Source organism: Mesoplodon bidens (assembly GCF_964165515.1).
Source record: "Mesoplodon bidens genome assembly, chromosome: 11".
In the NCBI taxonomy this organism is placed as follows: domain Eukaryota; kingdom Metazoa; phylum Chordata; class Mammalia; order Artiodactyla; family Ziphiidae; genus Mesoplodon; species Mesoplodon bidens.
The window spans coordinates 98,442,444-98,458,600 of record NC_138167.1 but is presented as its reverse complement, the minus strand read 5'-3'; the positions used below and the strand labels follow the sequence as shown (position 1 = coordinate 98,458,600).

General features: G+C 38.6%; 1 protein-coding gene across 5 annotated transcripts in view; it reads left to right on the top strand.

Annotated features, from left to right (window-relative positions):
• Positions 1–2,644: 2,644 nt before the first annotated feature.
• Positions 2,645–16,157, top strand: part of NAV3 (neuron navigator 3) — a 599,001-nt gene continuing 585,488 nt past the window's right edge. For all 5 annotated transcript variants that reach the window (XM_081248291.1, XM_081248290.1, XM_081248289.1 and 2 more), the window contains exon 1: positions 2,645–2,997. In XM_081248291.1, the coding sequence (XP_081104417.1) occupies positions 2,926–2,997 (72 nt within the window). In that variant the 5' untranslated portion in view covers positions 2,645–2,925. The remainder of the gene's footprint in view (positions 2,998–16,157) is intronic.

Genomic DNA, 16,157 nt, shown 5'->3' with positions numbered 1-16,157 from the left:
GTCTCTCTCCCTCTCTCATATTTTCTTGTCTCACTGCATGGCTAGGGCTTTAAGTACAATATTGAGTAGACATCATGTTAGAAGGTATTTATGTGTTATTCCTGAGCAAATGGAAAGTCTTTAACTTTTCACCCATAAGTATGTGTTTGCTATAGATATTTTATGAATATACTTTATCAGATAAAGGACGATCATGAAAGTCTCTTTCTAGTCCTCATTTGCCAAGAGGTTTTTGTTTTGATCATGAATCCATGTTTACTTTGTCAGATTATATTTCTGCACCAATAGAGATGAACATATCATTGTTCTTCCTTGTTTTGTTAATGTGGTGAATTACACTGATTTTCAAATCTTAAGCCAGTCTTTTATTCCTAGGGTGATACCATCCTGGAATTGATGTATGATTCATTTTATATTTTACTGGATTCAGTTTGTTAGTATTCCTTTAGGACAGTTACTTCTATGTCCATCAGTGAGATTGGCTTGGAATTTTCTGGATTTTAGTAAGCATCTTTTGTTTGCTTTACAAATTCTTTCATCTTCCCCATGTCTAAAGTGCTTCCTTTGTGAGATTTGCTATCTTAGATAATGATATCATTGTCCCTATGCTCATGCACCCTTAGACCACACACATGTCCAATCAATTACCAATTCCGTCAACTCCTCCTTTCATGTACTGTATCACTCAGTTTTGTCACTCTTTCCCACCGGTCAGCTCCTACACTAGTTCAGAATGTTGTTGTCTCTTTAATGGTTCTAACAATCCCTAGAAGGTTTCTCTTGCCACCGGTTTTGTTCTCTCCCTCCTATTTTCCATATTTTAGTTAAGACAAACTTTTAAAATAAAAAAATATTTTATGTTACATTCTTTCTTAAACATTTACAGTGGCTTCTCTTTGAATTTCTGTGAATTCCTCGGATGGACTATGCTTTCTCCTATGTCCAAGCCTTTGCCCGTGCAGTTTCCTTTGCTGGTAACATTCACAGAGTACACAAACTATGTACTACATAGTATGTAGTAAAAATACCTACACAGCAGAGCAGAGGAATTGTAGAAGGAGCAAGGCTTGGCAAAAGAATGACTAGTCAGGAAACAGTTCAGGAGCTGATCTTCAAGCATTATCTGTCTACTTTATCATTTATTGTATGCTTGGCCTGGCATGTTTTGTGGTACCTGGAGGTGAGTTATTAAAGAGAGCGTGCCATGCTTGACCCTTGTGCTCATTTCTGGATAGTACATCTTATGGGTCATGTCAAAAGTAAAGCCTTTTAAGTAATAACCAGGGTAATGAGGAATTGTTGAAGGCACTAGGGATGGTTAACCCACTAAGGTGATACTTGAAGGACTGTCAGATGAAAAGGGAAATTTAAAAGATTTTGTGTACATTGAGGACTACAAGGATGTAAATAATTGCAAATGTACAGACACATTCAGGAAGGCAGACTTCATCTCCAAATTAGGAAGAACAATCTAAATACTGGAACTGCTCCAGTATGGAAAGAGCTGCCTTCTGAGACACTAAGTTTCCTCTTTGATGTATTCATGCAGTGGTTGGTCAGTTACATAAAGGGAATATATATGTATTAGGTCAGTGGTTCCAAGACTCAGGCCATATCTCAGCCTAATTAAATCATAGTCTCTGGAGATGAGACATAAGAGTCAGTAGTATTTGAAGCTTCCCAGATGATTCCAAAATGCAGACAAGCTTGGGAAGTGCCCTGTATTAGCAGGAGATTTCAACTCTTCTGTGGTTTTCTTGCATCAGAATTGTTTAGAAGAGATGGAAAAACAACAACAAAACCCAGAACAACACTGCCCTGTAGCTTCTGAATTAGCAGGGTTGCGTGGACCCCAGGAATCTATGTGATTAAGATTATTACCAGTAGATTCAGTTTTCTGGCTGGGTTTGGAAACCACTGGATTATAAGGAGAGTGCCCTGTGCATTCATAATCTAGCAAGGCACTTAATAAACTTATTTTTGGTATCCTTGTGGACAATAAAATATGTAATATGAATTGACACAACTATGTCTAGGACAAGGAATGTGTTTTGGAGCCAAAGGTATCTGAATTCAAATTCTAGTCCTGTTACACTTGTTTGACTAGACTTACAAAATTTACTTACCCTCTCAGTCTCCTCATCTTAAAATAGAGTAATAAGAACCATTTTATAGATTCATTTTGAAGTTTAAATAACGTTGTTTATGAAAAGTATCAGTCTAGCATAGTGTCTAGTTATTTTGGGCTCTTTTCTGAATTCTGTAGTTCTATGAATGCTGAAATTAATGAGCGGGACCATGGAGCATATACACGTTTGGTGAATGTATGTGTATTCTCTGTTGATTTTTTGCTTGATGTGCTATGAATCCCTGGTTTTAATGTTCTCTTTTGGTTCAGGTATTATAATTGGTATTTTAAAGGCCATAGGGTTAAAGAATAATGCCTTTCACTTGCTGTTACTTTTATGTGAAATATAATCCATGCCTACAATCTTTTTCCAAATTGGACATTTCAGATAAGAAGTTTTCATTTATTGTACTGTAAGCGGTGGGGGAGAATTAACTGTGTGCTTATTTTTTCTTATCACAGGTTTACAGGAACTGCGTAATTATTTGTTAAAATGGAAAACTGTGAAGAAAGGAAAAGATAGCAGTTGGAGTTAAAATTCCTGGATGAATATTTCGCTTTTGAGAAGTCCGCATTTAAAACCATATGCTGATTTGGAAAGTCCCAGGAGTAAATTACACAATTCATGTTTTCCATTCAATCAATGGATTTTTTAATCATTCCTTGGAGTTGATGAAGTTCAGAGACGGTGCGTGATGGGAAATGTGGCACTCCAGTGTTTTCCTAGTGATTGCATCTTGGATTAGTTTGCTGCTTTTTTGAAGAGATTCCATTGTGAAGGGTAAGAACCTAATGTGATGGATTTATCTTCAGAGATGAACAGACATGGAAAGAATCCAGTGAGTCACAAGCTAGAAGATCAGAAGAAGGTAATACAAATACATTTCCTTTTGCTTGGTCATTTTTGTTTTTGCTTACATAGAATTTTATAAATTGAAAATGAATGTGCTTTGAGAGATAAAATAACATAGTATTTCATGGAAATTAATCCTGTAGCCAAGTGTTGCTACGGGTCTGGATTTCATTATCAGTTAGTGGTTTTGTTTCTAAAGTCTTCTGAATTCATCCATCCAGTGGGTTTGTAAAAGATTCTGCTGTGTTTGCCCACCCTTGACTTGATTCTAGTGACATGCTGGCCTGACCTCATGTGAACAGTTTTCTGAGATTCAGGATGAGGTGTGAGTCCTGGGCCATCTCTGGAGTAATGGAGCAAGTTAGAGCTCTCCTAAAAGAGAACACCTGCCTTGCTGTTATTAGGAGGCATAGTTGGCACTTGAAATTCTCTGATTTCATGTCCTTGGTGCACACATCAGCTTCTCATTTTTCTAGCTAGCCTAGAAAGAGAGTCGTGAGGCAACTGTGAGCTTTGGTTTGCTTCTTCATGTGTGATGTCTAAGGAACTAATGGAAAATATCAAGAAAGGATTGCGCTAATATATATTTTAAAATGGTCTTAGAGAGCTTCTGAGTAGGAAGCTGGGAATTGAATACTGAGGGTTGCATTTCAACCTAATTTTTCTACCTTTTTAGAAACTCTTACCTGCTAAACTGTTGCACTGTTGTGAGAGCACTTATCAGAAGGGTCAGGGATGGTGCCCAGAAGAGAAAGCCTGCTCATAATGAAATATATTCTCTTTTGTGGTGCCTTTCATTGAATCCATTAGTACAGGAGATGTGTGTGGGGACCCACTGGCTAAGGCTTGAAAGCAAGGAATAGTGAGATAATAGAAGATTTTTAGCTAGAACTGGATCTAAGTGGCATGATTAAGGTTTGTTTTTACATCTGTCTCAGAAATTATTTACTACTCACTTTGTACTCCCAGAAGACACCTAGCTCTTTCACAGTTTTAGAGGTAAGAAATTTAGAAGAGGCCATAAAGAGTCAACAGCTTATTAATTTGTTCTGATCTTATGACCAGTGCCACTGGATTGGGGGCTACACGGATCCCTTTGCATCAATCCAGGTAGAAATGGATGGATTATTTGTGCCAGTTTGGTTCCTTCATTGAGTTTACCTTCAGTATAAGTAAATCTCAGAAAACACTAAGTACTATAAAATCCAAGATGCCTGGTCAGTTTTCAGTTCATTGTGGGTGTAAATTTCTGCACAAATAAGTGTGTTACCAAGAATGATGTTGGTGTTTTAAACGGTCGGCATCTTTTTATTGCTGTTCTTGGCATTAAGGGTGTTAATCCGAAAGCGTCGGCAAAGCTAAGTTTCCATCTAAAGCGTGCCCTTCAATTTCTTAACTACTGAGGAGCCTTTAATCCTTCTTCTCTATTCACATTTTTAAAATGTCCTTCACACTGATGGTAATTTGCATACTGTATTAGGCTAGTGAAGAGTGTGAATGAAAAATACTGCCTGCCATATCATTAAATATGGATGTTGCAGCCATCAAGCCATCACACTGTAGCTGCCCCAGCAGTGAGCCCTGAGGGAACTCAGGATAGAAACAGGATGCCCACCATCAGCCACTGCAACTACCCCTGAAGGTGCACCCTGAGGAGACTCAGGTTGAGAAAGCACAGGATGCTGGCCCCAGATAACGGAGGTGCATATCAAAGGAATGACTTCAGTCAGCCCTGACTCTTGCATCTTCTCATACATAGAAAAGCGCTAAATTCTTTAACTTGAGATATCTGGTTTTTTTAATTAACAATAACCTTTTGATGTTTTGACTGCCTGGTCTTTGTTGCAAAAAAGTCTTCAGTTTTGTCCGCCCGAATAAAACATAATTCTCAACTTTTAGGTTGTTCATTATTTTTCAGTTGACAAGAGGGAAGTGGGGTAGGTAAGCAATTAATACTACAGAGTTCTGATTTTTGATAGAAGCCCTGCTTTTCTGGCAAGAAAGCAAAGTACCTCTACAAGTGCTATTCTCTTTCATTTCCCAAATAAGAGATATTTTTGCAAACACAGAGTGGATTGCAAGCTAAAGAATGGAATGAAATGGAATGGAATGAATTGTAAAGGCATTTTGAAAGTTTCTTTTTTTTTTTTTTGAAGATGTTGGGGGTAGGAGTTTATTAATTAATTAATTTATTTTTGCTGTGTTGCGTCTTCCTTTCTGTGCAAGGGCTTTCTCTAGTTGTGGCAAGCGGGGGCCACTCTTCATCGCGGTGCGCGGGCCTCTCACTATCGCGGCCTCTCTTGTTGTGGAGCACAGGCTCCAGACGCGCAGGCTCAGTAGTTGTGGCTCATGAGCCTAGTTGCTCCGTGGCATGTGGGATCCTCCCAGACCAGGGCTTGAACCCATGTCCCCTGCATTAGGAGGCAGATTCTCAACCACTGCACCACCCGGGAAGCCCTGAAAATTTCTTGAATGGAACTTTAAATAATGGTCTGTAATGATGCTTAGTTGCCCAGGCCAATTCACAAAGGACTGTTTAGCATAAAGAATATATGAATATAAATAAAGAATATAAAAGTTTAGACAAACTATGTGGATCCATGATTCTGTGGGAAAAAAATAAAAAAACAGCTTGTTGTTGTGGTACAAGAGAATCCCTATTTCCCTGTAGTTTTACCTTCTAGTTGGTAGGAAGATGGGGAGGAATGAACATTTTCATTGAGCAGTATCAAGATGGAAAATGGGGTTCAAATGATCTCCTGGCCACCCAATTTGTGTAGGCATTTGCAGTGAATAAGTCAGAAACTCAGATGTTGATTGATCAGTTGATCAATACTTAAGATTTCAATTTGTTAAGTGTCAGCAGGAATACCTAGTCTAATGACAGATTTGTGAATTTGTATTAAGGAGAAATATGAAATGTAGCATCATAAATCTTTATAGACTAAGCTTTGGGCACAGCCCTGACACCACACAATTGCCAGTAGAGATTATAAGATCATTCATGTAATTACTTTAAGTGTTTGTAGTCCTTTGTGATGAATTAATTTAACAGGCACAATGCTTTACATCAGTGAAATAAAATGCATCAATTCTAACTCACAACTTGAAAATACAAAGGTGAAACATTTTTCTGGTATTACTGAAAAATATGTCCTTTTCACAGTTTGACATATGTATGGTAGACATTCAAAGCAAGGTGTGTTGAACTGGCTTGAATATAGGCTCCTGTTTTGTACTCTGCACAACCGATTTCTTGTTCAGTATATAAATGGTTCACTAGCTTTTGTTCTTAATTTAAAATATGTGGATTTGTACTTATTTTGCTCTGCTTCTGAGAAAGTACCTTCTTACAAAGATAAAAACTACTTTTACCTCTTTAAAATACTCGGTTCTGTAAACATTAATGATCAGTTCCTCAAGAATATATATACTAAAACATACATACACCCACTATTATACAAAATTAAAGGGTTCAAAATTGTGTGTGAATTCTCTTGGACTTATTATTTATTTATTTATTTATATTTTTGCGGTACGCGGGCCTCTCACTGTTGTGGCCTCTCCCGTTGCGGAGCACAGGCTCCGGACGCGCAGGCCCAGCGGCCATGGCTCACGGGCCCAGCCGCTCCGCGGCATGTGGGATCTTCCCGGACCGGGGCACGAACCCGTGTCCCCCGCATCGGCAGGTGGACTCTCAACCACTGCGCCACCAGGGAAGCCCCTCTGGGACTTCTTTTAAGTGATGCCTCATCACCTCACTAAGTCTGAACATAGGAAAACATACTTGAAAGTTAAAAAGCTATCATCTCCACAAATCCTATATTGAACTGCTCTTCATTATGGATAAGCCAGAAATGTGGCCCTTATAGGAATTGAGAATACTTGTAAGAATTTCAAATCAACTTGGATTAGTGCAGGACTAGGTGGAATTCAGTTGTCTTTTTGATTCCTGTGATTTTTATCAGTAGACCTTTCAGTTAGTATTGGTCCATAATCCTCCTTTTGGCATTCAGCTTCTGGAATGTCCCAGATGGGAGAATTATGGTGGCATCCAAAAGCTCCTGAATGCCCATAATGAGGTGTTTATTTTTGGAAACTTTACTTTTTGACCCTTGTTTGCTCTTTGATGCCAGGGAAGTTGGTATATTGCTTTCCACTAATTGTATTGCTTCGTGGAATTATTTCTGCAAAAGCTCCTGCAACAGTGAAAGCCCTAAGGTACAAATGTCACTTCTGTATAATTACTTGTGACCTTGAACTGAAAAGCACAGCTCAGTAGATTTCACTGTCAGTCTAATTGCAGCAGTTTGCTGTCCAGACAGCCCTGGGACACTGCTTTATTGCTCCATGAATATTTTGTATATTAAACCAAACAATTTGTCATAGTCAACAATTTAGTAGGTACTGCTAAAAAGGGTAGCAGGATACACATTTTGAAATTATGGCAGTGACATACAATAAATGTATAGTGATCTGTTGGAATTATTTTGTTTCTCTATTCTCTAAACCAGAAAGGGATGAGCAGTATTATTGCATATATGCGGAGGTACTTACTTTTATGGAAATGTCCAAGATGGATGCCATCTCAGTTTGTCACTTCCTAAAATCATGTCTTTCACATGTTAGCATTATTTTCACACTGCCATGCAAAAAGACTCAACGTAAATTCCAACAACACATCATGTCTTTCTTTCTAAGAGATGACACACTTCAGAAGTGACATACTCCGGGTGTAGTGAATAAGAGTGTTTAAGATGTGGGAAATCATGGAAAATGAGAGCAATGATTGTATTTATAAATAGAAAAGGGAATACTGATGGAGCAAGCCTATTATTTTAAGGGCAGCCCCTGTGATGTTGTGGACTTAAAATCACGTTTAAGTGGGGAGTTAGAGGAAGCATCATCTGTAAGTGACAGTGAGTGCTTCACCACTGTCTATCCACATAAACTAGTTTTGTTCTTTTTTTTTCTGTTGACGTCATGCAGAAGTATGATCCAGGTGTGTATCTGTATATGACTGTGTTAGGCTACTCTAATAATTGTACTGAAAAGTCTTACCCACTTATGGTTGCCACTGCTTTATAGAGTAAAACTACTTTATCAATTTACAACTAGCCTAATATTTATTTTTATTTTCTTTTAGTGTGCTGATTCTTTTAATTTAGACTACATTTGTTGCATTTTCTTGCAGTGATGGTAAAACAGCATCGTATAAGAGTTAAGAACTGTATTGGGATTATTCTCACAGGTGTTGAGGACTCCTTGAAATTATGTTGGAGACTGATTAAAGATCTGTCTTCTTAAGATAAAATACAAAGATAAATCACTGTAGAAGAGAGGCTTAGGGTAGATTCAGCCCTTCATTCTTTGATATTCTTGAAGGTTGGACTCATTACACGGGGCTTGATTTTTATAAGTCAGCCTGACTTCTTTTTTGTTAGTGTGTTACAATATATGTTAAAAGGACCGTGAGGGAGGGTGAGGCTTCTGCAGCAAAACCACATCGTTTATTGATCGTCCAGTCCTGAAGCATGAGTGCTAATAGGAATGGATTGTCCGGGGGTTTCAACAAAATTGACTAGTCATCCTGTTACTGATGATTCAAACTTTTAATTTTTGAAATATAGTTGACCCTTTATTAACACCTGGTTTGAACTGTGTGGGTCTGCTTACATGCAGATTTTTTTCAGTGAGTATGTACTACAGTACACCGTCCATGGTTGGTTGAATCCTCAGACTCAGAACCTCAGGTACAGAGGGCGAGTGGAAAATTATAGGTGGATTTTTGATTGCGAGGGGATCAACGCCCCTAACTTTTTTTTGTACGCAGGCCTCTCACTACTGTGGCCTCTCCCGTTGCGGAGCACAGGCTCCGGACGCGCAGGCTCAGCGGCCATGGCTCACGGGCCCAGCCGCTCCGCGGCATGTGGGATCTTCCTGGACCGGAGCACGAACCCGTGTCCCCTGCATCGGGAGGCGGACTCTCAACCACTGTGCCATCAGGGAAGCCCTGCCCCTAACTTTTGTGTGTTCAAGGGACAACTGTACATTGAGCAGCCATTTTGAACTGTTATTATATAAATCTGGAATACAGGTATAGACACAAATATGAATATCAGGTTCACTAGGAAACTAGTACTGGTGTTGTGGCACATTGTGATGCCGATTACGACTGCCCGTAATTTCTTCCTCCGCCCCTTTGTCTTTTATAAAAGGATGCTATAAACAGCCGTCTCTAAGCCACTTGACCTGGAGTTCTCTAAGGATGAATTAGATAAGGTGAGCTCTTTTTCTGCTCAGAAGTGATTCTAGAAGCTTCTCTTTCAAATCTGAACTTGGATAGAACCTCCTTTAAAACTTCCTCTATTATATCATTCGTGTTCCTCAAATAGACTTCTGAAAATTTGTATGGCCACTGGCCTTTTTGCTTCTGACTACATGTATTTTCAGTGTAAACAGACTTGGGATAACAGAAAAAGCTAGAACTAGATAAAAGTAAACACTGTATTCCATGCTTCATGGTTCTTCTCATTTGTTGTAAATTAGACCATGTTCTTTTTCCTGATTGGTGGATTTAAAGCGTCAACAGGTATAATGACCACATAATCTGCATATAAATAAAGAGACAAAATAGACAAGTCTGAAATATATGATACTTGAATTATATATGTTTTGAACATTTTGAAGGCAGAATTATATATAAAGTGTTATTATGGTTATTGTCATAAATTATGATCTCAGTATTAATACAAACATATAAGGTTTAGTAAATTTTAATTCCTGTTTTTTCATAAATACCTGCCTCTGTCTTGACATTAGCACGTGAGTTATTCAAGCTTTTATTACTTCATGACGGAATGCCTGAGACTAATCTTTTTCTAAAATATATTGAAAAAATATGTACATATACAATGTAGAAAACTTGTACTACGCTAATGCACAGATTTGTTCTCACCTTTTAATACATATATCATTATATTTTAAACATATATTTATACATATTATATATAAATACGTAACTTTTAAAAGCAAATATTGTAATATTTGCTGCCCTGCCTTGAATGCCCAATCATATCATTGTTAGTTTCTCTTTAAAATTCTGTTTCTAAAGGGGCTGGGACTGTTCTCCATTTGACTGTAGAAATATGTACATTTGCACAATAATTTTAAAACAATAGTTCAACCATGTCCATTTGCCTCTCTTGAGGTTCCAGCTGAGTATAAACATGAAGACTGAGATTCCAGAAAGCTTACCCTGAGGTAGCCACGTGGGTGAGAACCTGTGAATGCATGAATACATACTATTAAAGAGGGCTGAGTATCAAAATCAGGAAAACAGATTTATTTCTCATTTCCAAAGACCATAGATTTGGTACAGGTTGGCACTCGAATGGAGTGGGGAGCAACAACAAATGTGTTCGCAGAGAAGAGTCAGAGGGGCTGGGAGTGCTCTGAGCAGCTTGATTCGTTTCTGTGGATAGCGCGCTCCCTGCTCATGAGCAGGGCCGCCTGATTTACTAGCACTAGGACCAGGTGGACAGAACTCTTCGTGTTTTCCTTCCACGAAGACTGACCAGATGTTTCCAAGACCGCTGATATTCAGTGAGGATGCAATGCCTGGGATAAGAGTTACACGAAACAAAGCAGATGTAATAATAGGTGGTGAAAGCAGTGGACATAAGAAATTCTGTTAATTTTATATGCAAATTTGGAAAAATCGAATGAGACATAAGCAAGAAATCAACGTCTTTCCTCTTCAAAGTGTTCTGAGGGCTAGCAGCCGCAGCTTTCTCATCTGGGAGCGTGTAAGGGATGCAGGCTCAGACCCCACGCTAAACCTGCGGAATCAGAATGTGCATTTGTAACAAGACCTATGGGTGATTCTGATGCACAACAGTGTTTGAGAAGCACTGCCCTAGAGACCGTGTCTGAGAGGTCCTCAGTGGGATTAAGGACCTCCTGTTGTCATAAGATGCCCTTTATTTTCTGTCTTCTGGTTCTAATCTCCCATCCTGACTCCCCTCCCATATTTCCTGGAATCGTCAGCCAGATCAACTCCTTGCATTTGAATCGTTTCTGGTCTGCTCTGTGGAAACCTAAACTAAGACATTCTATATCGAGAGTTCTGGGCTCGCGTTTGGCTCTGTGTTAACACAGCTGCTTGGAATTTAAATTTTTCCAGAATTCTTTTCTCCTTTTTATTCATTCCCATTGTACTCTTGGACACCCCCAGTGCACACCCAGATAGATGATAGCACCAACACTTGCGCAGTATGGCTGGCCCTGACTTACACACCCTCAGTTGACAGGTGACCCATTCACAGGACAGCTGCTACCTCCTCCCACTGTCACCCCATTGTTGATGGTCTCTGCAGCTGAAATTGTCCCAAGCAGTTGCTGAGGAAGCTGCCAGCACCTTTGCCCGTCTCCTGCCATTACCCGATTTACTAAAAAGCAAACCGGACACAATCATTCACTGAATCTGGTGCTTGGGATTTGAGGTGAGATTTTATGTGAAGTCCTCCTATTCTCTCCTCTCTACCTCTAAGCTTCCCTGCTGAGGAAGCTAAATTTACCACTGTTTTGTGGTAAATGGGAACAAAGGAATAGCATTCTAAAAAGAGTGTATATGTATATATATATATATAAATGCTTCTAAACTGTCCTAAAAGTAGATCATCTCTGAGAAGATGTGGTCCCTTAGGTCCAGAAGCCAAATCTGGGTTTTCTAGTCCTGCAAAGCTAGAATCACTGCTCCACTGAGAAGACCTGAATATACTAACCAAGTTAGTGGTGTGGATGACAATGGACAGAGAGAGACTTCCCGAAGAGGAGGACCCTGTTAGTGAGCTTACCACAAATGAGCAGTACAACAGGAAAAATGTTGAGGCTCCTGACCCTACCTTGAGCAGAAAAAAAACACTGCCCAGTAATAAAACATGGCCCACTATTTCACTCATGACTTGACCAGTAGGCTAGCCACGTCTTTGGTAAGGTCTAGTAAAAAGTAGTGTAAAAATAGTTAGGAGCAAAGGATCTAGAATGACTGCCTGAGTTTGATTCTTGGCTTTGGCACGTTGTCAAATTACTCAGCTCCTGTCTTCTCCTAGTCTTCTCTTTTGTGTTATTTCTTAAAGTGGGAGTAGTGAAAATCATCATATACAAAGCATCTGGAACAGTGCCTCCCACGCAGAAACTCTCAATAACTGGTGGCTGTTGGGGGTGAACTAAGGAGTTGAACGTGGTCCCTCCTCTGGGGACAGAGGCAGAATGTGAGCCGAAGGGCAGGAATGTCACTACCCTCTCATCGTTTGACTTCCTCTGAAGCCTTGGAAGAGCTGATGTCGAATGACTTCCGGGTTAGCTGCAATCACGGCAGCCCATCTTAGACTTCTCTCTCCCATCTGCATTTAACAAACAGTTTAGTCACTCTTAACGCCAGGGTCCCCAAAAGGTGAAGGGCTTCTTTATTTGGGAGTGGGAACAAAACGCACGCGTGCACGTGCGCGCGCGCACACACACACACACACACACACGAAGAGGTGGAAGTGGAGCTTGTCAATCAGTCTTCAATTCTCCACACTAGCCCTAGGGTAGAATTACCCTGTGGGTCCCAGTGTTCTTTCCTGATTTCTGTTACACTTGGTATTAGTAGTTCCTCTGAGGCCAGGGCTCAGTTTGCCTGTTTCCTGAAGAGGGAGAGAGAATAGTTGGTGCTCAGCATATTTCATTCTAAAATATGGATCAGGGTCAGCCATATGTGACTAGAGCTCAACCCTAGAGCTGGTCAAAAGAAAGTCTGTGAGTTCAAAGGCTTTATTTCCCTTAGGATGACGAATTATTAAACCAAAATACTTTCTGGCCATGGCATGTGGACAAGTACAAAGTTACCCTTAATTCATGGTACATTTTAAATAAAAATTTACCTTCTAAATTCTAAACATTAGTATGGATTTTATTTCAGTTTCAAAGAGTAAAAGAACATTGAACATAGGGAAAATTCTCAATACATCAACTAACTCAGGATTTATCTCTCTCATTTCCAAAGTGAGATTGAGAACATAAAAATTGTATACCACAAAGATATGTGATAAAGCAAACGTAGTAAAATGTTAATTGTAGAGTCTAGTGGTAGGTATGTAGGTGTTCACTGTAAAATTATTTCAACTTTTCTGTATGTTTGAAAATACATGCAACATGGGGGGATATGTTTATGAGATGTAATGCTTGTTTTCAAAGTATTTACAGTCTAGTGGCATATTTATAATTTTTCTGCCTTACTTCCCCAAGTTTGATCCTTCTCTTTGGTGTAACTTGGGAATCAAGAGAGCTTAGAGGATTTTAGAGGAGTTAAGGGAGACTGTTGTTATTAGTCTTTTTAGCAGCACTAGGTAGTTTTTTCCATTCTCCTGGGATTCTAAGCAGCATTTGTTACATGATATGTATGGGAAACACACAGTTTTCAGCAAGGGACTTAAAAATCAGATTTAGGACTCCATCCCATATGTATGGAGTTTTCCTTGACTTAGAGATAAATTTTGTATATTCGATCATTTGTATGTTTCATAGAGGGGCACGATTATTGTGCTCCAATTTGAGTCTGGAAATGTCAGTTCCAAGCATTAATGCAATAAAAATAAATAACTTTTTATCATTTTTGGAATCATTCTCTATGATCAGTTTTTCATACTTTGTAAAATAAACTCCATTATAAATGCTTCTCAACACATATTTCACTGGACAGTGTAGTTGGTTAAAGTACATTAAAATGTGCAATATTATATTGCCTGTGTAGAAGCTATTTCTTATAAGCATTTTTGCATAATGGTAAAATAGTTCATCAGTGCCCAGTGGGTGCAATTCTTGGCTAAGAATTTTCTACAGTGTATTCAGAAGGCTCTACATATTGCTTGATACCTTCCAGTTAATTAACTAGGTTTTGAAAAGTGATTGTGTCAGAGAGAGAGATGGAGGTTAGTAGATTCAGGTTGGTGATGTTGCCCTTAGTTGTATTATGTATTTTATTTTAGCATAATATTTTGTTTGAAGGTGGAAATTATCAATTTATGAATTGTGCACAGATTTGAATGATACAGTATTTTGGTTGAATTCACTGTGCGTTTGTGTATTTATGGAGTGCCGACTAGTGCCCTGTGGTAGGTAACAGTAATACACTTTACTGTGTTAACTGCATTACTAAAGAGTTTATCCATTTATATCCATCACATTCCTTTTGCATAACAAAGTGGGTTAGGCTCCAAGCTAATATTTGAATAGCAACCTCTATTTTACAAAGCACTTTTCCTTGCATTTCTGTCCACCCTTGCAGCTCAGTGGAGCTGTAGGTCAGATATTCTTTACGTCCATTCTTGTGAAGGACTTGCCCAAAGTCAGAGAACTCACCAGGTTGCATCTTTCTTTTTTGCTTGGTGGTCTATGATTTTATTTAAAATTTTTATCTACCTATGTTTAGCATGTTTTCTATGTGCATGGAAATTATATATCAAATACTTTCTCTTCTTTCTTAAAAACATTTATTAATGCTTTATTAAAAATCTGTTTGAAGGATATAAATCTACGAAAGCCTTTCAAGTTTTCTATTCAACTTTTCTGATATATGAGTCTGAGTATGATATACTTTCTTTGAGCAAATAGTTTTCAAAAGCTACCTCCAAAACGACTTGGAAAATGTGTCAAAAATGAGAATCCAGATTTGGGAAACTGCAGTTCTTTGTTGGCATTCAACCTGGCTTGGTCACATTACACTTGTCACATTCGGGAACTTAGATTCAACGTTCTCTACCTTATTAAAGGTGACAGGTTTCATTAAATCACATTAGGAAGCTTCATTTAGTTGTTGGAAAATATGTTGTAAGGAACACAGGTCATGTTTAAATTTGACGGGCTACACAGAGAAAAATCATCAGTCCACACAGGTAAGGCCACACTCCATCTCAGCTTCTCAGTTTTGCTATCCTCATCAGCCACCGGATAGTGCACAAAGCTTGGCTACCTGGTCTCCTGGCTGTGCCAGTGACACATGTGAGGACACGCAGGTATAAGAGCCGCCTTGCTCTCCTGTAGTGAAGCAGGATGTTCTTTTGGACCCCATTCACATTCAGAATGAATGCTCACCCTGGTGGAAATGAACGGGAAGCAGGGCCCATGCCAGAGGTAAGATTGCTGGCCATTTCCAGGCACAGTCACGTCATTTTTGAGGGGATATTAGAAAATAAAATATAATGGATTTGTGCCCATCTTTAGACCTAACTTACTGTATGTTTGATTTGTTTGATGCAAAATGAAGATGAGTAATTTCAATGACATAAATGGCCCTTTTGATTTTCTACTGATATTCTTCTTTTTTTTGGGGGGGGTTCTTTTAATTACTTTTTTTGATATATTTTTCAATGGTTCTCTGGCTACAGGTGTCACATTTTCCTAATGTTTGTGTTTTCAACAAATGCTAATAATAGCTATAGCGTACTAATCAAAATGTAGCTATTCAGTTCTGAGGCAAGGCTGCCTCTTCTTAAGAAGGTGATGGAAACTACATGAATTTTCCTGCTTGCTTTTCACATTTTGCTGCTGGCAGTTAATTTTATACTTTATATTTTTCATTAAAATTAGATGTTTTCCTTTGAAACCCTTACCAGCTCCTTGATTAAACAACTGTGCTATGTACAATGTAGAAGTTTTACCTTATGCTATCTCAGTAAGAAGGACCTCTATCTTTTAACAGTTGCTGGTATTGGCAAATCATAATGTTTGCAAATAACAGATAGACAACACCTTGTGTATACATGTATTCTCTAATTAACAGTGGGAAAGGATTTAGAGTTAAACTTTAAAAGCAATGTGAATTTTGTAATTAATGTCTTAGTCTGCTTCACTCTGTAGAATATTTTTATATAATTATGAACTGATGCAGTGATTTCCACATTACTTCGGGAGAAAAGTACAAAATAATGTTAAATAAAAACTGTGCCTTAATATTTCTGTAGCACTTGCTATTGATAAAATGTCTTTCATAGCCATCGTCAGGTACTAAATTAGCGGTCCAGCCTAATTTATGACACTAAGAGTATTCATGAGTGTAACAATGATTTTTTAAAAATACACAGTGCCTCCAGATTTATCATTTGCCTTCCTAAAACCCTTCAGTGACTTTCC